The sequence below is a fragment of the Microtus ochrogaster genome, chromosome 4 (assembly GCF_000317375.1).
Source record: "Microtus ochrogaster isolate Prairie Vole_2 chromosome 4, MicOch1.0, whole genome shotgun sequence".
Taxonomy (NCBI): domain Eukaryota; kingdom Metazoa; phylum Chordata; class Mammalia; order Rodentia; family Cricetidae; genus Microtus; species Microtus ochrogaster.
The window spans coordinates 41,209,628-41,231,909 of NC_022011.1; the positions used below are offsets into that span (position 1 = coordinate 41,209,628).

The 22,282-nt window shown below is 47.0% G+C and overlaps 1 protein-coding gene across 1 annotated transcript; it reads left to right on the top strand.

Moving 5' to 3' along the window:
• Positions 1 to 986: 986 nt before the first annotated feature.
• On the top strand, positions 987 to 22,282 carry Stom (stomatin). The gene is made up of 7 exons (XM_005345981.2): positions 987 to 1,132; positions 9,810 to 9,913; positions 10,915 to 10,987; positions 12,535 to 12,617; positions 14,845 to 15,048; positions 16,438 to 16,572; positions 20,398 to 22,282. The coding sequence occupies exons 1-7, from the start codon at positions 1,042 to 1,044 to the stop codon at positions 20,590 to 20,592; spliced, it is 885 nt and encodes a 294-aa protein (XP_005346038.1). The 5' UTR covers positions 987 to 1,041; the 3' UTR covers positions 20,593 to 22,282.

Consider the following 22,282-nt stretch of genomic DNA (forward strand, 5'->3'; position numbering starts at 1 on the left):
CCAGGGTTAATTTCCTGTTTTGAAACTACAGCTACAGGCACGAGTAACGTGGGAAGCGGGTCCTTCTGACCTCTGTAATGTCTTTGCAGCTGTAATTCTGTGTTTATTCGAAATAAAATGGCTTTAAAAGTTTATTTTGTGTACCTTCACATTTCTCTGAACAGTTTGTATTAAGAGCAAAGAAGGAAAAATAAAACAGCAGTGATTTTTCAAACGTGAGATTTTCAGCCACAAACCCCAAGGGAGGCAACTCGAGGCTGGGAGTGTTCTGGGTTGGACACTGTAAACATGTAACGTTAGAATCCAGGCCTGACTCTCATGAACAAAACTACCCCCATTCCCAAGGTTGGTTCCTTGTCATCTTTCAAGGGACAACCAAGATCACATCCTTATTTACAGAAGCCTTTCTATTAACCAAAGTGGATTCTCTACGCTGTCGCCTCGCAACACCATTTGTTTGTTTGTTTGTGGTATAATACAAACTTCACCACAGTTGGCACTGTGTCCACCAACTGGGAGGACCGCCAGCTAGAGGCCAGATGCTTCATAAATTAGTTTTGTTTGAAAAAAAGTAAACGCGCCTCCCGGGAACCCGTCCGCTTTGGGGAGAGGGCGGTGGTGTGGGCTCCTTCCTCTCACACCACCTACTCTGTGCCCCAGGCTGGCCTCAGCACCCCTCAGCACGAGGGCGCTCCTTCCTCTCTGATGCCTGGGACTGCAGGAAGCCTTGCTCTAGAACCGCCTTGTCCCCCGCACCTCCTCCTGGGCTGACCCTACGGGAAGCTGGGGCGAGACCTTGGCGGGGTCCTAAGCATTCCAGCCCCTCTTTCCCAGACTCTTCCTCTCCGACAACGCCCTTCAGGCCACGCCCCCTCAGGCCACGCCCCTCTGAGCGGCCCTCGAGAGGGCGGGGGAAGGGGCGTGTCCTCTCCATTTCCGGGCGCCTATTGGGAGGATCTCCGACGGGAGGCGGAGCTGCATCCGGAGCTCGAGAGGCGCCGTTGCTAACGGCTTTCTGAGGCTCCGGCTTTCGGGACTAACATGGTGAAGAGCGACTCCGACTCAAGCAATATGTCTGAGAAACGACCTTCCGACCACGTCGTGACTCAGAGGCCTCCCGTGTCCTTCAGGGGTGAGTCCCTCGTCTCTGGCACAGCCGCCCTGAGCCAGCCGCCGGGTATCGAACCCCCAACCCGCTGACCACCGGGTTCCGAAAGGCGCGTCTTCCCTGCACTGTGTGCATTCCTCAGAACCGCGCTCTTCTCCTTTACTCCTGGTTTCTCCGGCTGGGAGATAATAGTTTCCGGGTGCTGGGATGCAACCTGTATGGCAACCAAGAGGGCGCACCGTTGGCAGGGGCGTGTATCCATTGCTCGGGACCCTGGCAGGCAGGGACTCGCTTATCCTTCGGGTCCTAGATACCTCGTCAGGTGCCAGCGCTTCCTTATCTCGCGCCATGCACGCGGACCAGGGCAATCCCTGGCAGTTGTGGTAGAGGCGATTCTCCCGCGGGTTCAGCCTCTCCCATTCTCCTTTCTTTCCTGCCCCAGCGCTTCATAAGAGAAGCTTCCCATGCAGTGATCCCCACGCCTATGGACCAGGGAAGACCTCCCACCCTCTTCCCTCCATCCCCAGCTTCGGGAAACTAAGTTTCCTAAGAAAGGGCTAGGCTTCAGCCTCCTTTCCTTCCAGCTCCATTGTCTGCCTCATTCCATCCCCCTTTGTCTTAGAGATCTCGCTTTCCAGGTAAATAGCCCGCTGTTGAACACCCTACTGGGGCCTTCCTAGTCTTGAAGGCTAGAAATGTAAGAGGCCGCATCCTATCCCCTCTGAAGAAATTAGAGTCCTTGAAAGAACTACCTACTTGAGCCTTTAAATTGGACAACTCCTTGGGGTCGGGAGATGCCCAGTAAGAGATAACAAACCTCACAGGAGTTCTGCTCTGCTCTCAGGAGCTTTACTGATCCAAAGGAATTATTTCTAAAGATGGAATTTCAGAGAGGATGGCACAGTGGAGAGATTTAGGAGGCTGAGTGGGCTTTTCCAGCAGAGAACGCTGTCATCCGTGCGGATTATCTGCAAAGTCAGCCTGTCTTCCCATCTAAATCCCGTCCCCTAAGCCAGGAACACCTCCTTCAATTCTTTCTCAGGAGTACCACAAGAATTTCAGACGGCACCAGGCAGGAGTTCCTGGGTTCCATTCTCAGTACCAGACATAAAAGCATGTGTGTGTGTGTGTGTGTGTGTGTGTGTGTGTGTGTGAATCTTGCTCCATGCTTTACTTCCCAAATTGAGAGTATAGTAAAATTAAAGAGAATGATAGTAAAACAAAAAACACACTTTGTAGGCGAAGGCACTAGACTTTATGAACGTTATTTTATTGAATCCCCACAGCTGATACTCAGAGAGATTACCTTAGCCACACAGGGTTAGTGGGACCATACTTTAAATTCATATTTCAGTGATTCCAAAACTTGAACAGGCCACTGTCTAGCGGTCTGGGCCCCCGTAGAGCGCGGGTGTGCTGGTTGACTCTGCCGGTGCCCACCTACCGCAGAGGAAAAGCATCTGGAGCAGCACCCTGGGAACAAGCATGGTCTCTGCATTTCAAGATCGGTCCATTTTCTCGGTCATAGACCAGTTTGGTGTTTAGTTCTAACTCCCTTTTCTTAACGCTACATTTATCTGTTTTAGACAGAAATATTTTAGAACTGGTGAAAATGGATGTGTTCTGTCTGAAGCATATACTCAAATAAAATTTTGCTTGGTTTTTGTCACTTCCGATTTTAAAACCTTTCCACTTATTTAGCGTGTGTATGGCTGGCTTGTGGAAGTCGGAAGGTAACTTGCAAGAATCAATCTCCCCTTCCACCATGTGGGATCCAGGGTCAAATCCAGGCTGTCCTTGCGGACAGCCAGCACCTTTGCATGTTGAGGCTTCTCACGTTCCTGCTTTCTAGTTCTTTGTTTTTAATTTTGAGCCTCAGTGGTTTGACATTAGGAAAAAAATTATTACTATAAGGTATTAAATAGAGTTTCCCAAATGTGTCATGTGCCAAACTTAGCTAGATGCTATCTTTATAAACATCCAATTGCAACCCTGCCAATAAAGCCAGTGTCTTTATTCCTCGTCTTCCAGTAAGGAGGCTGAGAGCTGGAGGATAAAAGTACAGTCCAAAGGATTCAGAACTAAGTTTCCAACCCAGGCTCTGACTTTCCGAGCCATTTTCCTGATCCTACGGCTAGCTGTCTGTAAAGCAGGTGCCAAAGTATAGTCTGGTTCAACTTGAGGACTTCATGGGGTAAGAAGCAACGAAGGAAGGAAGCCCAGGGGAGCCCAGCGTGTATCAGGACCTCCTGGATAAAGTCACTCAGAGGACTCTGCTGCTGGCTGCAGTGCAATTACAAAGCCCAGCTCTGCCTCATTGGCCTTGCAGGGAATTAGTCCTAGAGACACATATACCAAACCTAGGAGGAACCAAGGCAGTTTACCTAAAGCCAGCGCATTCAGTAATGGAACAGTGTGGGTGGCTTGCGAAGGCCTGTGTTGTCGTAACTGAGAGCCTTGTCAACAGATAAGTCCCTTTGGGAGGATCTCTTGGAAATAAGCAGAATCATGGGACGGATCTGTTTATTTCGGTTGTTCCAGCTGATCAGATTGGGGAGAACTTTAACTCAATAATTGATCTGAACTAAACTATCAGTGGTAATAAATGAACTCAACTGAAGACCAAGACTACAGAAGCTGTTGTGTATATGTTGTTTATGAGTAAATAGATTTCCGTGTCCCTGAATAGTCTAACACTGTAGAAGATAAAGTAACTGTCTGCTCTGCTTTTAAGATGTGAAATGTTGATGAAGTGGCTCAAAAGGGACTAAAGGTGAGGTTTAAAGAGGCCACAGAGAAGCAGCTTCCTGGAAGCTGTGTCAGCCGAAGGTTCTGGACATACTTCTGACATAACATTTATTGTATGGTATTGAAGTTTGTCGGTTGGATTAATCTGTTACCATCTCCTTTTTAACCTCACCGTAAAAACTCAGTATGAGCTGGGCGTTGGTGGCACACACCATAATCCCAGCACTCAGGAGGCAGAAGCAGGTGGATCTCCTAGTTTGAGGCCAGCCTGGTTCACATAGTAAGTTCCAGAACAGCCAGGGCTACACAGAGAAAGCCTGTTTTAAGGTGGGGGGGACCAAAATAAAAAAAAAACTTCAGTATAAAGTACATAGTAATTGAATAACATGTTAAAAGAAAAGGAAGTGGAAGGGAGTAAATAATCTTATCAGTGTTGATGGGCAGCTTATTTTATTGTTCATTGATTTTAGGATAGTATATCTTCTTCCTATAGACAGACTACTTATCTAGGTTTGCACTAACAAGAAAGGAACTATAATTGGCAAGAAAGGATGTTGTGCCTAGTAAGAATCCTCACTTACGAAAACAGAAGTTGCAGATCAGGAATTCTTACTATACAACTATACACTTGTTCTTTCTTTTTCGGCCTCTGCCCACTTTCTGGAACTACTAAAGAAACTTGAACCTCAAGCTTTTGTTTGCTATTTTAGTAAGTGGAGCCTTGAAAATGCAACCAGGAAAATGCCTTCAAGTATAAGACAATAAAAATGACGCCAAATGTGTCCACTGGAGTGATCACTCGTGAGATGATAGCAAAGTGTACGGGGTGAGAGCAGCGTTAGAGTAAAGAGACGGGGTTGTGGTCTCCGCACCACCACTGCCGGGGTCACTCGGGAGCTCCACTTCCAGAGGGTCAGTTCCTCATCATATAGTTAGGCATAATCTTACTTCTGCATTTCCCAGGATTATCGAATAAGAAAATACATATGTGCTCCTTCCAGAGAAGCACTAGGGAACCCAAAATGCTAAACACACAGGGTTGTCTCTTCAAAGAGAGAGGTAGGAAACCCAATTTCCACCCAGAAGGCTGAGAGAGAGGTGGCTAAAAGCTCGATGGTTTTTGCACTGTGTGGTGAGTCCACACCAGATCCTCCCCCGGGCCTTTTCATGAGCTTCTCTTCTCAGCGAGTCTGCTGGCCCCATCTTTCTGGAATATGTCACATATACTTTATAAACAGCTTCATTGTCTCACAGGATTGAGTTAGTTATCATCAGGAAGTACTTCACCAAATTGTGCTGTGCTTGACTGTGCCGAAAATACACTACTTGGGTCAGACTTAAAGTTTGAACCAACACTGGCTACTGAGTTGTTTAACCAAACTGCCTTCTTATCTCTCTTGGATCAACCCTCTACTGCCTTGGTGGTCACGGAGACCCCACAGATATATGTTAATTCTCTTTAGAAACTTTAAAGATTATTATGGCATTACTTCCTAGAGAAAACAAAGAATAAAAAGATTAATGACAGACAGCTAGACTCAGAGAATTATACTCATTTCCCGTTCAGAATGTTTGCATTTAGGGGAGCGTGTATGACAGACAGATGGACTGACAAAGTTTAGAACTAATTTACTACCCCATATGTGATCTGTTCCTCCTCTGAGATAGAGTCCCCAAGCAGATCGTTAGTCTTGATATTTTCTCCATGGTATGTGGGTCCCGGAAGGCAAGTCACCCAATCAAACACTTAGTCCTTATGAGCGAATTAATGGTGATCTTAAAGTGTCACGCATTCTACCTAATTTCTCATTGGGTCTCCATAGCACTGTGAAAGGCACTGTTTTTTCTTCCATTTTACTGAGGAGAAAATGGAGTGGTAGGGTTGGGGTCGGGCGCTGCATTTTCGATCTCGTCCATATGTCTTAGCAGTTCAACTGAGGAAGACTTGGGAATCCAATGATAAAGTGTTCTATGCTCTTTAGTTCTATTTTAAATGAACACAATGTTTAGCTCCAAAGAGTTTTTGTTTTTTTTATTTCATTGAGACAGGGTTTTTCTATTGTAGTCCTGGCTGTTCTGAAACTCACTCTGTTGGCCAGCCAGGCTGGCTTCAGTCCCAAAGAGATCCCCTGCAGCTGCCTCCTGAGTGTTGGTTAGAGGTGTGGGCCACCATGCTGACCAACGGCTCATGAGAGCTTTCTAACTCTGGATATTTTTTAAGATGTCTAAGTAAAATAGCTTTGAGGAGAAAGAAACACTAACATAAGGTGTGCCTGTCCTGTTTGTATAAACCTTGGGCTGGCAAATTGCTTTCTTTTTCTCCACAGGGGTCATGGTTAGCTCTTCCTGAGGGAAAAAAGTCTGTGGTCTGGTTTTGTGTCTTGTTTTTTTCTTTGTTTGTCTTTTAAGAATAACCCCTTGCGGAGAGCAGCTGATGATTCCTTTAGGACAGAGTGGACAGAAGTGTGCTCTGGAACCCTCGCGGGCCTGAAGTCTCAGTCTGGTTCGTGTAGGGGGTTCCCTTTTTCTTCCCAGAAAAATGCAGTTGTTTCACGGACTGGGCAGTTCCCGACTTGGCCAGTGTTTTCCCGTGCTTGCTGCATGCACGCTGCCACATGCTGCCACCCTTTTCCTCTTTTTCCTCCTCACTCACTTCCTGAGAAATTAGCTGACTAGCTCTCTTTTTAGGTGAATAGCCTTTTGGGTTTTTTTTGGTTTTTTTTTTTTAGATTTTTAAATTTTATTTAATGTGTACGAGTGTTTTGTCTTCATCTATCTATGTGCACTACATGTGTGCCTGGTGCTTGTTATGGCAAGAAGAGGACATCACATCTCCTGGAACAGGATTATGGGTGCTTGTGAGCCGCCGTGTAGGTGCTGGGAACCAAACCCAGGTAGAGGTACCAGAGCAACAAGTGCTCTTAGCTGCTGAGCCATCTCTCCAGGCTCTGAAATAGTTTTGACATTAAAAAAAACATTCCTTCAGTCCAACTTTTACATTTTTATACCTTTTAAGGGTGAATGTTTTGCTACACATGAAAATCAGAGTTCAGTGTACATAAGTGAGTTTTGTAGGAACGCAGCCATGATCCTTGCACACACATACTGTGTGCTGCCCATGACTGCTTTGTACTGCCACGGTAGACTGGAGTGTTCTCTCCGACGCTATGGTCTGCAGAACCTGTTTCCTCCTGGCCCCTCACATGGAGAAGATTGCTAAAAAAGATTGCTTAGATTGTTTTAAAAGGAGGAAGAGGACAAGGACAGTTGCATCTTGACTATAAATCTTTTAAGAAGAAAATAAAAATTTCCAAGGCTTTACTTTCACTGCCCATTTACCCCTAAATAAAGTGCTATTAGACCTGGATAGCATGTGTTTTTAGTATAAAACTCCTAGATTCCTATCTGTCCCTACCCAGACAGTACTAGTCAGGACAGTTTATAACATAAAGTGTTCCGCTCACATGCCGAGTCAGGGAAGGAAAGGATTGCCTCGACATACTGTAACTGAAATGGTGCAGCAACTCTTTAGCCCAACCTTCCCCTTTGCTCAACGGTACAGTGACCTAGCCCTCATCTTAGATGGGAGGCAGTTGCTGGCCTTTCTCAGCAGAGAACCCAATGCATCTTGAACTTCAGAGTAATTAGATCTCAGTGGTGAATGGGATTCATTACTCCCAGGGACTTTTAGTCCTGGGATGAACTGCCAGCTCCAGTTCATCTTCAAACAAGCCAGATGCGGCAGATGGATAGCAACAGACATTGCTCTGAGCATTGGTCTAGGAGCTTACAAGGAAGGAACCACTTTCCCTGGAGCCAGGGACAAAAGTTACTGTACAACTTGTACCTTTTTATGTTTTGTTTTGGTTTTATATTACTTTTCTTGAAGTAAGTTCAATTTGAAAAATAATAAATTTAAATGTATATATATATCATTTTAGGTTCTTCTGAAATATTTTATTATTGTTGTTATTGTTATTATTTGTTAGAGACAGGGTTTGTCTGTGTTGCTTTGGCAAAGCAAAGTTTACAGTCAAGTATGGTGAGATCCCTATTCTTTAGAAGTTTTCTTCCAATAAAGGATTGGCAAGTATTTAAGCCACAATGTCTCAGGAATGTTGATTGCTTGTTGCTTGTCATTTCCTTCCTCATAAGCTACAGAAGGAGACAGCCTTAAATTAATAACTGAGAGAGTCTGAGGAAAGAAGGCTCATGAAATTTTGGTGGGTAACTGAGAATTGCTTTTTCTTATTTGCCCAACAATCATGGCTGACTGAGATTCATTTATGAACCCAGCGGAACCCCACCTCCTGAGAAGTGTAGTTTATACACTTTGTTGAACTGTGACCACATGGGATGGGATCTTGATGGTTAGTAATAGGATCATTTCACTGTAAAGGGAATAAGAACATAAATATAATAGTTTTGGCGTGGAACCAAGCATTTGATATGGCCAAGACTGTGTCCAGTTTTCAAACTATCCACCTGACTCCCTGGTCCTCCTCTCTGAGGCCATGTACTTCTCTGGGCTTTGAAGAATCTCAGTGTAACGATTTGAACTGCACTTCTGTATTAACTTGTAGAACTATTTGATTTTAAACAAAATGTGTTTCTGTGCATGTGCATCCATGCCATAGCCCACATGCACCAGAGCACACACACAACAGAGCCCGCATGCACCAGAGCCCGCATGCTCCAGAGCCTACATGCACCAGAGCCCCCCGAATGCACCAGAGCACGCATGCACCATAGCATGCATGCACCAGAGCTCACATGCACCAGAGCCTGCATGTACAAGAGCCCGCATGCACCAGAGCCCGCATGCACCAGAGCACACATGCACCAGAGCACACATGCCACAGTGCCAGTGTGGCAGCATGCGTGTGACAGTCAAAGGACAACTTGCAATAATGAGTCCTCTTCTACCATGTGGGTTCAGGGATCAAACTCAAGTGTCCCCATCCTGGCAGCAAGCACCTTTACGTGGTGCGCCATCTCACTGGCAGCCCCTTGTAAATTTCAGTAGTGCAACAACTTTGGTTTTTTTTTTTAAGTCAAAAAAAGAAAAGCACAAGTTCATGGCTATAGAGGCTAATAAAAGATGAACAATAGCTGGAGGAGGATATGCTACTAACTTTATTCATTTGAATTTTAAAATATATCACGAACCAAGAAAGAAGTTGGAAGAATGTATTGAAATAGTTAACTATTTCTGAGCTTAAAGTAGCTTTTCCCTCTTTTTATATTTTCCTACATGGTTTTGCATCAGGATGTATATGTATTACATTTGTGATCAGACAAAAGCACTATGTATATGCAAAAGAATGAGGAAGACCAGGTACAATGATATTCATCACAGCATTATTTTTGATAACAAGAAACCAGAAACAAAACATGAATCAGGAAATGGTGGCAGTGTGCAGAAGTAATTTGCATAAAGACACTGTAATGGGTATGTGCCTTATGATTTTTGTCATGAGCCATGCTGCGCCCGGAACTAGAACACACATTTCCTCTGTCTTTTTGTTGGTGTTTTCCTTACGTTTAGGGATCTGACAAAGGCTGTGATCCAGCCATCCAGTCCACTCTCACCCCAGCCCGATGTTGGGGTGTGTGCCCCTCTTCTCCTTTCCATTCCTGAATCTTCCGAGCAGACACCGTTCCTCTTCCTCACCTGGTTACGACTCTTTATTCCTCACTGTATATGGCAGAAGCCGAGTGTTCTTGGTTTTCACCATTTCATATACGAGGCAAAATAAAAAGCAGTGTCTTATTAGTGTTCGCTGGTGAAATGAGGGCCATGCAAGGCATGGGCCGGTGCGCATCAGGCCATGTGAGACGTAGACGGAGATCAGTGAAGCAGCCAGCATGGAGCACAGACAGGGCTGTTCCGGGAGGAGTGAGGTGCAGTGATGATGGCCTGTAACAGGGTGTACGGTTTTGTGTTCAACAGAAAACTCCAGGACAGAACTGGGACCATGCGGATGGATTCTGGTGGCTTTCTCGTTCTTGTTCGTACTTATAACCTTCCCGTTATCGATATGGATTTGCATAAAGGTAAAGAGCATTTCTTTCTCTTCTGGAGCACTAGGCCTATGGGACAGATAGAGGGATATCGTACGGGCCTGTGGTTCTTTTTCTTCTATCTCTCTTTTGGGAAACACATCTGCTGATGATTTACAGTAGATCTTGAACACCTTTCAGCCACTATCCACTCAGTTCCTCCTCACAGGCAAAGTGACGATGGCCATGCCAGCTTTCTGTGTCAGGATGTGAGACCACCGTGAGAAAACATCTCATAGTTAGGATGGCAGGGCAGGGTTCGCTGGCAGTACCACCACTGCCATGTTTCCTCACTTATAAAATGGGAGAAAATGGCAGTCGCTGCTGCGGATGATGGCGGGGATGAAATGAACCGCCTGCAAAGCCTGGAACCTACTGCAGAGCCTGGAACAGAGCGAGCGCTCCCCAGCACAGAACTTTCCTACGAAGTTACTAATACTTACATTTGCATATTCCTAAAATAATGAATGTGTGACCTGCATTTTTTGATACATCTTGTTGTAATTAGGAATCAGAAAAAAAGCTATAAGCTTTTCTGAGCAGACAAAACATGAATGATTAGTAGGGACGCTAATGGGGGTGGAGATGGATTTCCCCGCTTGGCCCTGATTCCCAGTGTGTCCACAACCAGAGTGTTTTTCTGGGTTTGGGGAAGGGGCTTCTAGGTAGTGCAGGCTGGCCTTGAACTCACTTCGTAGTTCAGGTTGGCCCAGACTCATCATCCTCTGGCTTCTGCCTCGAGAGCCCTGACACTAGAGGCCTGTGTTGTGACTCCCAGTGCCTCTTGCTTTTGTAAGAAGTATAAAAGTGTGTGCTCAATAAATAAGCACTGTGCTTGAAAGAGCAAACGCCAAATTGATGTCTATAGACACTGTCGGAAATGGAGAAAACGCCAGGAGGCTCTGAGCCTGACCAGAGCAGAAACACGTTAAGAAGCTATGTCTGTACATGGGTGTGCTCATCATGGCGACTTTTCACTCCTGTTTGTTTTCCAGATTGTAAAGGAGTACGAAAGGGTCATCATCTTCAGGCTGGGTCGCATTCTGCAAGGAGGCGCCCGAGGACCTGGTCAGTACTAGGTTTCTGTCTGGAAACTAAAGTGTTGTGGTTTTTTAAACCTATATAAGTGTATGAGTGAGTGAGTGAGTGTGTGTGTGTGTGTGTGTGTGTGTGTGTGTGTGTGTGTGTGTGTAGGGGGTATGTGCACATCAGTGCTGATGTCCACAGAGGCCAGAGATATGGAATCCCTCTGTAGCTGGAGTTACAGAATTTGGGAGCTACCCAATGTAGGTGCTGGGAATCAAACCCTGGTCCTCAGGAAGACCATCAGGTACCCTTAACTGCTGAGCCCTCTCTCCACTCTGAGACTGGAGTGCCTTACTGATATGAGTCCCCAGTGAGGCCTCTGCTTAGAACAAAAGCTTTATGACAGCATAGCTAGTGACCCTGGCCAGGCCATTACTATCTTCTTAGGGTGATTAGGTTATTGTTTGCACTGGCCACAGCTGGGAGGCTGAGCATGGGAATCCATCCAAAGAAAGCCTTCAGTTAGATGCTGGGTTTAAAGGAACATGTTGCCACGCCCAGCTAGGCTCTGGGAATTCCCAGGAACTGAACATAGTCCCTTATCAAAGGGCTTGCTGTCTGACAGCTGGACCCCAACACAGAAGCCGATAGCATTTAGTGTTGCGGGACAGTATCCACAACGCCCTGGAGCACACAGGAGACCCAGAGAAGAGCAGACACGAGGCAAAGCTTTCCCATCGCTTTTGTTTGGTTTGTTTTTTAAATACTTATTTTTATTATTTTAAAATTGTATGTTAGCCAGGCATGGTGGCACATGCCTTCAATACCAGCACTTGGGAGGCAGAACCAGGTAGATCTTGAGTTAAAGGCCAACCTGGTCTACAGAGTAAGTTTCAGGACAACCAGGCTACATAGGGGAAGCCTGTGTTGAAAAACCAAAAATAAACAAATAAATAAATACAATTATATGTGAATATGTGCACACGAGTGTATGTGCCTTCAGAATCCATCAGATGGTTGGAGCCCTTGGAGCTGGAGTTACAGACAGTTGTGAGCAGTCTATATGGGTGCTGGGAACTGAACTTGGGTCATTCAGGAAGAACAGTAAACATTCTTGAGCCATCTCAGCCCCTCTGCTTGGCTTTTCTGTTCTGTTCTGTTCTGTTCTGTTCTGTTCTGTTCTGTTCTGTTCTGTTCTGTTCTGTTCTGTTCTGTTCTGTTCTTGTCAAAGCAGCATCTCAAAGACTGACCTGAAACTCACTGTGTACCCTAAGCTGGCTGCAAACTCCCAGCAATCCTCATGCCTCAGCCTTCCAAATATTGTAAATACCTGCATGTACAACTATGGCCGCCCTTCTGAATGCAAGGCATGAAGAAGTATTAGCCACAGAGTATTCCTGACAGGGATAACTCCATGCAGAGCCATGGAGGGAGAGAATAACAGAGTGAAGGCACTGTACTGTGCGAGACTGTGAGCTCTTAGGGTGAGAAGTGAGCCAAAGTATTAAAAACGGCAGTCGGGACTGAGCCCGCTAGGGCTGATCAAGCTGAAGCTAATCCGGTCTCTCCCATCCTGTGCCTGTTTACAGGTCTGTTTTTTATCCTGCCCTGCACTGACACCATCATCAAGGTGGACATGAGGACCATCTCCTTTGATATTCCTCCTCAGGAGGTGAGTCGTTCTCTAGCTATGGCCGAGGGCTCTCACAGCCTGCCCTAGGCCAGCGCTGGCAGCTGACTGCCTTCCCTTTCCCAGCTCTGCGGCCTTGGGTGAGTCTTTCAGTTCTCTGTGTCTCAACATCCTCAGCTATAACATGGAGGTCATAACGGTGAGGCCAACCTAACGTGGTGTTGTAAGGAGTGACTGAGATTCCAGCGGGAACTGCTTAGCAGAGCGCTGAGACTGAAGTGCCGGGGGAGTGCTCCTTGCTGTTATTAGAAACTGTGTGCCCAAGGACATGGAGCTATCATTGTTCCCACCACAACTCTCTTCCATGGGTTTCTGACAGAAAAACAAATTCAGTCTAGTTGAACATCCTTTCTAAGGGTCTTCATTTTTATGTGAGACAAATTGGTTAGAAGCCACAGAATTAGCAACTGCTCATTTGTTTGGTATTTTAGGAGTTTCTGTATCATTTCGCACCCTTCCAGCTTCTTCACAAACAGCTCAGGCAGCATCCACAGCCAGTTCCTAGAAGGCCACACTGCAGAGAGACAAATCCTGGGGATTCTCTGTTGCTTTCCCCTCAGCTCAGGGCTCACTGCACTGGACACCAGCTCTGTCATGGCCATTTGGTGCCCATATGTCAGGAGACATAGAACATAGACATAGACAGGAGTCCCCACTGCTGCTGACCAGGCTAACTGTGGGAAGAGGGAGAGCATGTTCCCTGGGCACAGGCCGGGAGCTCAGCGTGATGCTGGAGCCTAGCTTTCTCCTATCACAGATCACATAATCCAGACACCAGATGGGAACTCCCTTACTGGTACTGATCCAAGCAGCTGGTATGGTTGGACTTCTCAGTGCAGACATCTCTGGATTCTCTGCATGTTTCCCTGTCATTGATGGGCTCCCTGGAGCTCCTGGGAAGGCTGGGAATTGTGTGGCATTTTCTTGTGTAAACATTGTGGGCATCTGGTGTGTTGCTGTGCACTTCTGCCTCTCGCTGTTCCCTTTCTCCTGTAAGCTGCCAGCCCAGAGTGGATTGGAACTTGGCAAGCAGCTCTTCCCTATCCCCTGTGAGCTTGCTGCAGAGGGAGATAAACCCTCTGCCCACAGTAAACAATGAGCAGAGACGCTCTGAACACAGCTGTGGCAGGCAGCCACAGGGGCAAGATCTGTGAGTGACATTCATTTTCCCATGGCGGTAAGAGTTTGTCACGTGAGACGGTAGGGAACTGTGCATTTTTGAAGAGGTCCCCTCTTCTCTAGTTTAGAGGTATTTTTAGATTGCTAAACAACAAAAGAGGATTGCTGCTTTGGAGCTTGGCAGGGCTATGGGGCTGTTTAGCTGTTGCGATTACTTTTCATTGGCATAGCTGGGGATGTTTTAAAAGGCTTCCTTCATGACCATCATAGAAATAGTTACAGATGAGGGGCTTCCAGGTCTCATGACTTACAGCCCGCTACAGCCCACCCAGCTGGGTGCAAGCAGAGCCAGCTCGGGTTCTGGACTCCGCTCCTGCGAGGCTCATCACTCATTTTCTAGATCTCATTTCAGTTCCTCTCTCATGTAGGGACCCACCAGGTATCAGTCACATTGTCAGTGCGAGAGAAACAAAGAAAAACTGCCCCTAAGAAACTCACAGTTGCTGGGTGGTGATGCGCACCTTTAATTCCAGCACTACGGAGGCAGAGGCAGGAGGATCTCTGTGAGTTTGAGGCCAGCCTTGTCTACAGAGCAAGTTCCAGGACAGCCAGGAGCCAGGGTTGCTACACAGAGAAACCTTGTCTCAAAAAAAAAAAAAAAAAGACAACAACAAAAATCAAATGAGGAAAAAAGAAAGGAAACTCAGTCTCTGGGGAAAACTCCACATCCCACTCAGTGCGTCCCTCCAGGAAGTGTGCCTGTGACTGTGACAGTCAGAGAGACCAGGTGCCAGGAAGTGTGCCTGTGACTGTGACAGTCAGAGAGACCACCGAGAAGACATCTGAGTGCTGGGAAGAAATTAACAAGAACAATGCTAGCTATGAGTGGCATCTCCAAATCTGTTGAGTGATTGGATAATCAGCTGGAGTTGGATAACTAGGAATGTTTGATGAAATCTCGAAGGGTGTAATTAATCTTCTGATGCCTTACTGAAGAAAATCAGCCATTGCTTAAGGATTCAAGGATGAGCATTTGTAGTGACAATGAAGAAGCTGTGGTGGGAGTGTGATTGTCCTTTTCCTCCTGTAGGTCCTCACTAAGGATTCAGTGACAATCAGTGTGGATGGCGTGGTCTATTACCGTGTTCAGAATGCAACCCTGGCTGTGGCAAATATCACCAATGCAGATTCGGCAACCCGTCTTTTGGCACAAACCACGCTGAGGAATGCCCTGGGCACCAAGAACCTGTCTCAGATTCTCTCTGACAGGGAGGAGATTGCACACCACATGCAGGTGAGTGTAGACCGAAGTGTCCGTCCTACCGAGTCCCACAGCCATTCAGTCCCAAAGAAACACACAGAAGCTTTATTAATTATAAACTGTTTGGCCTCTTCGCCCAGGCTTATTATTGACTAGCCCTTACAACTTAAATTTACCCATAATTCTTATCTATGTTTAGCTATGTGGCTTGGTACATTTTCTCAGTAAGGCATCCTCATCTTGCGTCCTCTGCATCTGACTGGTGATTGAGTCTCTGTCTTTCCTCTTCCCAGAATTCTCCTAGTCTAGTCGGCCCGCCTGGCTACTGGCCAATCAGCGTTTTATTATACTAATATGAGTGGCAAATCCTTACAGTGTACAAGAGCTTTATTCTACAGCAGGTGAGGAAGGTGGCTCTGTCACTTAGCCTGAAGAGATAATTGCGCTGGATCCATGACTGACGACGGCATGGCTGCCTTTTTTTCTTTTCCAGGGGTCCAGACTTTATATAAATGTTTTCAGACTAACATCCACAAGTTTATGGAACTCAGGTGCATGCTATTTTTAGATTCCTTCCAGTGTTCTGTTTTTCCCAGAATCCATAGTATCCTCATCATAAGATCATAACGGTTTAGATGTTATTCTGCAAGAACACCACTGAAGCCCTGGTGTGTGGACAGGTCATGAATCTGCGCATACCTGTCATGCCTTCCAGTCTTGACTGTGAGGTAGATGTTACTAATACTAAGGGTGACCTGTTCAAAAACGTTACAGTATTATAAATATGAATTCCTGCCCTTCATAGAGGTTTTGCCATGGTTAAGTCTGTGGCTTGTTTTGTTTTGAAACAGCTGTCACTCTACAGCTCAGAGTAGCCCAGGCTAACCTTGTGGCCCTGCCTCAGCATCACTGGCACCGCCCTGCTAAGGAATATGGCCTGTGTGACGCCATCATACCTCCTGGAATAGTGCGGTTCATTCCTGCCCTTCTAAAGAGAGGAGTGAAACAGGATTTCATGGCTCACATTGACTCGGGTAGGCAAACAGTGACAAAGCAGGCTTAGCCCAGGCTGGCCGCTGCACTTGTGTTTCACAGGAGCATGGCCTCAGCTGTTCACTGTGTTGCCCATCCTGCTCTTGACCTATGAGAGCGAGGCAGAGTATTGGAAGAGGTGCAGCGGAAACCACAAATAAACAGTTTCTTTATGACCCTTTCGAGTTTGCCAACAGCTGCACTGGCTCCTCAGTAATAGAATCAGGGCAGTTTGTCTCCAGCCCCAGCTTGAGCTCCTGTGGTGCAGTTTCTCTGCCACTGTCACCAGACCTGATCCACCCCACATCTCAGCGGATGCAGCTGCTCTTGGCGCCTGGCCAGGAGCCTGGGCGCCCCGTGTGCTGCACTCACTTTCTCTTGTCCTTCCAGAGTACACTGGATGACGCCACCGATGACTGGGGAATAAAGGTGGAGCGTGTGGAGATTAAGGATGTGAAACTGCCTGTCCAGCTCCAGAGAGCCATGGCTGCGGAGGCAGAGGCTGCCCGGGAGGCAAGAGCCAAGGTAATGTTTCCTGCTTGTTTAGGTTCTGTTTTGTTTAGTTCAAGTTCCTTTTAAAAATCCACAGGAATAAAAACACTCTCAATGAAAAACAGTGAAACAGCCCTGAATGTTTAGTATAGAAGCTCTTCCCATTGTTTCAAATCCTATTTCCTCAGAGGCTACTACTCTTAACAATTGTGTGTGTGTGTGTGTGTGTGTGTGTGCAAGTGCATCATCATGCGTGTGCGCACGCTTGTGTATCGATATGTGTGTGAGTGCATCGTGTGTATGCATGTGTTTGTGCGTTCGTATGTGTACATATGTGTATGCACGAGTACATCGTGTGTGTGTGTGTGTGTGTGTGTGTGTGTGTGTGTGTGTGTGTGTGCACATTTTTGAGACAGGGAGTTATCTGGTCAGCAAGGCCCCAGGACCCGCCTGCCTCCCCTCCAGTACTGAGGTTACGGATGTGTGCCACCACGCCTTGCTTTTACATGAGTGCCGGGGAATCCAAACTCCAGTCCTCATGGAGAACTGTACAGGAAGTGCTTTATCTGGTGAGCCATCTCCCTAGTCCTGTCCTTGCATTTTATTTACTAGGTTGTTGGGTTGTTGGCACAAGTACACACACTGTCCTGCATCTTGGCCTTTCCCCTTCGGTCTCATGGGAAAATTGGTCTGTTAGATTTGTGTCATTCGCTCAGGATTGTGAGCCGCATTCTTGATTTCCTCAGTTCATATTAAAGGCAGATTGTCGTTCAGAGCACAGGACAGTTCCTCAGCTTGCTGCCACCTGTCCCTCCCTCGTCCTCATGGTTTCCACTCCTCTCTTTTCCAGGGACCTTTCCTTCCTACTGCTTTTTCTTTCTCCCATTCCACGGGTTTCTCCTCTTTCTGTGTTTTCTTTCTTCTCATCTTCATCTCGCCTTTGTCTTAAGCCTACATGAGTGGCCCTTCCGGTAGTGCTGTTAAGCTAACATAAAAAAGAATTGTATCTTTTAAGATGACAATGTATCAAAATATGCAGCATCTCCCTAAACCCCCAGGACTGGAAAGAGAGGTAGGCCTCTCCAGAGTTGGACCTGGATTCTCACTGTAAATAGCCCATGGTGAAGAGTGCCTCACTCCGAAGTTCCAGCATTCCTAAGGGGCTGTAAAGAGCAAAGGCTTCCTGTATAGAAGGGGATTCTCTCTGGGAAAACAGGGATGAGAGCACCCCAGCATGGCCACACAGCCCCCCCTGTGAACAGCAAGAGCACACCCCAGCATGGCCACCCCCCCCCCCCCGTGAACAGCAAGAGCAGTTTTCATAGGAGGGTTTGCTGCGCCTTTGACAGGTCTCCTAAACACGGGAGCAAACCAGTTTGTCATCACTAGAAAGGGGTAGTAGTTGCAAGTAGCCAACTGCAGAACCCTATCCATTCTGTAGAATACCTGTCTCAGCCACAGACTGGCCATTATAATGTCTTAGCTGCCAGTAGCAAACAGAGGAGTAGCCTGTTGGCATGCTGCCTCGCCGGAGTCGCCATGCCTTCTGCAGATGCTCACGAATGCGTGTGACATTGCAGAACTCTCACGTGTGTCCTTGCCAAACCATCACTTTCAGGATGCACCACCGGTGTTGTGAGAAGCTTCCTCTTACCATCCAGGTATTTGGAACCTAGGAACTGCTTTTACCTTGTTATCTGTCATTGGCTAAAAGCCCATTTTTACACCATGTAAAACAATAATTTCTCATGCATAGAATATCAGAATCAAAGGATCCCTTGCCGAGAACCTGCACCTTCTATCCCCATGTCAGTGATTAACTGCGGGGCTGTTTCCCCTGAGCTTAGACTTGGCATCAGAACCCTTTTATGGAGCTCTAGATAACAACCCTCAATGGCTTGGAGTTAGCCTTCAAAATGAAACTTGTTTGCCATTCTAGTCAGTGAAAACTGAAGCCCAGAAGAGCAGAGCGATTTCCTCAAGGTCCCATAGTTGATTAGGGGTGGGAACTCTCTCCTCCCCTTTCCCTTCCCATCTCCTCTGGGACTCCCACCACTGGCCTTCTACAACATCTCAACAGCTCCTGTCTTCCTCTAAACAAGGAGCAAAGATAAAGGAGGCCAGTTAGAACTCTGGCTACCATGCTGTCCCTTAGCCTGACAGCTGTGACATGAACCTGGGCAACAGCTGGCTGTCCTCAAGGGTGGGGTCCGCACAGTGAGCCTGCTTCTTAAAGTACACTACGAAATAAATAGCTCCAAAATGGCTGCAGCTTTGCTCACGCTCAAGTTCTCATGGGAAGATAGAAGGCAGCTACCTCTTCAGTAAGCAAGCTGCCGAGAGAGAGAGAGAGAGAGAGAGAGAGAGAGAGAGAGAGAGAGAGAGAGAGCGAGCATAAAACAGACTCCAGAATGGAAGTCCTCCAGTTAATAAGCCACAGGGAAACTCAGATTCCAGTCACAGGCAGATGCCACCCTAGACATACATCATGATACTTTGAAAACACAGTGTGAGAGGCGCTAGGAGTGGAGAGGCAGGAATGGGAGCCCTTGTGTTCCGCAGTGGGAATGCCTGCTGGTACTGTCACTTTGGAAGGCAGTGTAGCGATATCTACCAAAGCTGGATGTTTGCAGAGCCCATGGCCAGTAGCTCCACCCCTCAGTGTGTATCTCATAGATCCATGCCCATGTTTACTAGGGGTGTGCCACAGAAACACTTCACCCCAACCTGGAAACTTTCCAAGTACCCATCCTGAGTTAGATGGATAAAGGCTGAGCTATTCACAGGCAGTAACAGCGTGCAGCAAGAATGAACACAGCAGTGCTCCCTAAGAAAATCTGAGCGGAGGAAGCCCCTCAAAAGTGGGGAGGGGGCCTGCTTTGGGGAGGTGGCATGTTAGAGATAAGACACCTGCTGTTATGTAAAACCAATTCCTTTGGCCCAAAATAAACCTGGCTTGCGGTTTTTGCCTATATAATGTCAACCCTAAATGATGTGCTGCCTCAAGTAGTGGTCAAGCCCCAGCCTGGCTGGACAGCGTGCTGAATAAACCTTGCTTTTGCATTCTGGACTGGACTGGATCCTGGTGGTCTCTCTGGGGGTTGCGACTTGGGTACAACATTTAGAACTTGATTTCTCTGCTCTGTCTGCCCCCTGATCATACCATCAGATGCTGTCCCATTTCTAGAGGAGTGTATTAGCTCCTTGTCTATTGCTGTGCTGAAACACCATGACCAAGGCGGCTTATTGGGAATTATCTTATCATCCTACAGCAACATGTACAGGACAGGGCAGAATGAAAGCTTTCTGTAGGTCTGAAGAGGGTTCTGCAAGTGTTCCAGAGTTTCTCCTAATACGCTCCTGAATGTGTGAGGGTCATCACATGTGCGTGGATGGTTAGTACCCGTTACTATGGAGCTGTCATGTACTTCCTAGTGTGCACACGAGTTCGTGTGCTAAAACTCACACTGCCTTCTATCAAACAGGATCTGTCAGGTTTTGGTTCAATAAAGTCTTTCCTTTCTTTGATTTCAAAGAACTGGAAGCCACGTGATTTGCAAAGGGCTTGTATCTACACACGAAGTCAGCCACTCACCCCTTCACAGTGCTGTGGACTGTTCAATACCCTGTTCAGTATGACTGTCTTCCCTGTTCAATGGGGGACAGGCGGCAGTAAAAGAGAACACCTTGAGCCAGACACATCCTTCAGCATGTTTCAGGAAAAGAACATCTGGAAGCGAGTCTAGGCGTTGATTCCTGGGAAGTCCCAAAGGCTGCCTAAGGCACACGAGCCCTTACTGGAAGACTGCAGGGTGGCACCATGCTGTTTGCCAGCTGACCTCTTCTTCCCCTCTGTAGGTGATTGCAGCTGAGGGAGAGATGAATGCGTCCAGAGCTCTGAAAGAAGCTTCCATGGTTATCACCGAGTCCCCTGCCGCCCTTCAGCTCCGGTACCTGCAAACCCTGACCACTATCGCTGCGGAGAAGAACTCCACCATTGTCTTCCCTCTGCCCATCGATATGCTGCAGGGCCTCATGGGCTCTAAACACTGAGCTGTGCAGGTCTGTGCAGCCCTGTGCTGAGCCCTTCCCAGGGGAAAGTGGGACCAATTTAGCCGTTCAGTTGCAGCGAGATTAGCAGGAAGCTTGACTGTTCCCATCCCTCCCCTTTTCTGTATGTAGACCGAGGGACTCTTAGAAGGGACAGGAATCCTAAGAGCAGCTGAGAGACCACTTTGGAGCTAGGATGTAGCTCAATAGTAGAGCATTTGTGTAGCAGGCTCCGGGTTTCATCTTTAGCACCAAAACAAACAAAGTCACTAGCTTGTAAATAGTGAGACAGATGGGTGCAGACTAAATTTAGAGTATCTGATCTGACTAAATCTGCATCCTATTTTGTGGTAGGCTGAAGCCCTCTCTAACTTCCTTTAAGCTGTCCGAGCCCTATGTGAGCAGTCAAGCCAGGGACACAGCCTCAACATGCCGCCCGACCCCACTGGGCAAATGTTCTGCACAGTGAAGACTTTTGTCACCCTGCTTCTCTGGGCCACCTGTGCCTTCCCGTCAGGGAATCTTGAAGGGCATTTCCCCAGTGTCTGTCTGCCTGGTGTAAGCCCAAACTCCTCCATGATCCTGTCAGAACTCGAGAAAGAGGCTTGACTGGCCCTCCCGGGACCTGTACCTCCCCACTCTGGGTACCATACTTCCCCACTGTGGTGGGTGGTCCTTTTGAAAACAATGTCTGCAGTTTTTACAAGCCCTTTGTTCCTCCCTGAGACTTGATGGTCCCTTTCTATGCTGCCTTAAAGAGCAGCTAAATTCTTGTCATAAAAGTGCTTCTTCTCACTTTTGCCTATTTTCATGTATCAGGTTTTTAAATTTTTGATTTTTAAAACTAACTTTTTTAAGTTCTATAAATAATTGTTATATGCCCATTTGAATAGCTTATGTAAAGAAGTACTTTTTTAAAAAAATCTTAAGAAAACCATTATACTTTGCTCTCTGCATACTGTTAACTACTCTACACTATGAATGTTGTGACTGCTGATCCTACCCGACCAGTTAACACACAGAGTGGGAGCGTGTGATCCCTGGTCTTGCACAGACACCATGCTGAGCTCTCGCTGCAGAAGGAAAATGCTTGTTTGGGCAGGATTTTTGCTATTGTTTTCATACAAACGTTGATACCAAGAGGAAGTGGTCGGTCCCTATGGGCCACAGTTTCTTATTGTGACATCCTTCCCTTGGCCTGGAAAGCTTGGTGGTGACTTTTGCAACAACTTTGAGGCTCTTGATTCACCTGGAGATGCCTAAAAGAGCAGCTCCCTGTGGTGGGAGCACTGTTTACTCCGCTGTGCGCCAGGCCCACATGGAGCCTCCACCTCCCTCACACCAGCTTTCTAAGCCTTGAACCCAGCTGGGATTTCTGAGATTTCCACCCAGGACTCTAGTTGCACTTACATTTTGAATTTAAAATGATGGTTTCATCTGTTTGGAGAAGTGACTTGCCCCCCACTGAGGACCAGGTACCCCGTGTCCTGGTGCAAACACCTGCTCAGAGGGGAAAATGATACACCGTTCTCTAGATTTCTCCAGACACCGACTGGCCTTTGCTTCTGTGCCTTGTGAATTAGTCACCCAGCAGACTACAGTGCAGTCACAGGGAGGAGAGGGGAACGGCGGGGCGTGGCAAGGGTGCTGCTGTGGGTTTTCACGTGTGTAATAAAGTGTGTCCCTATAACCA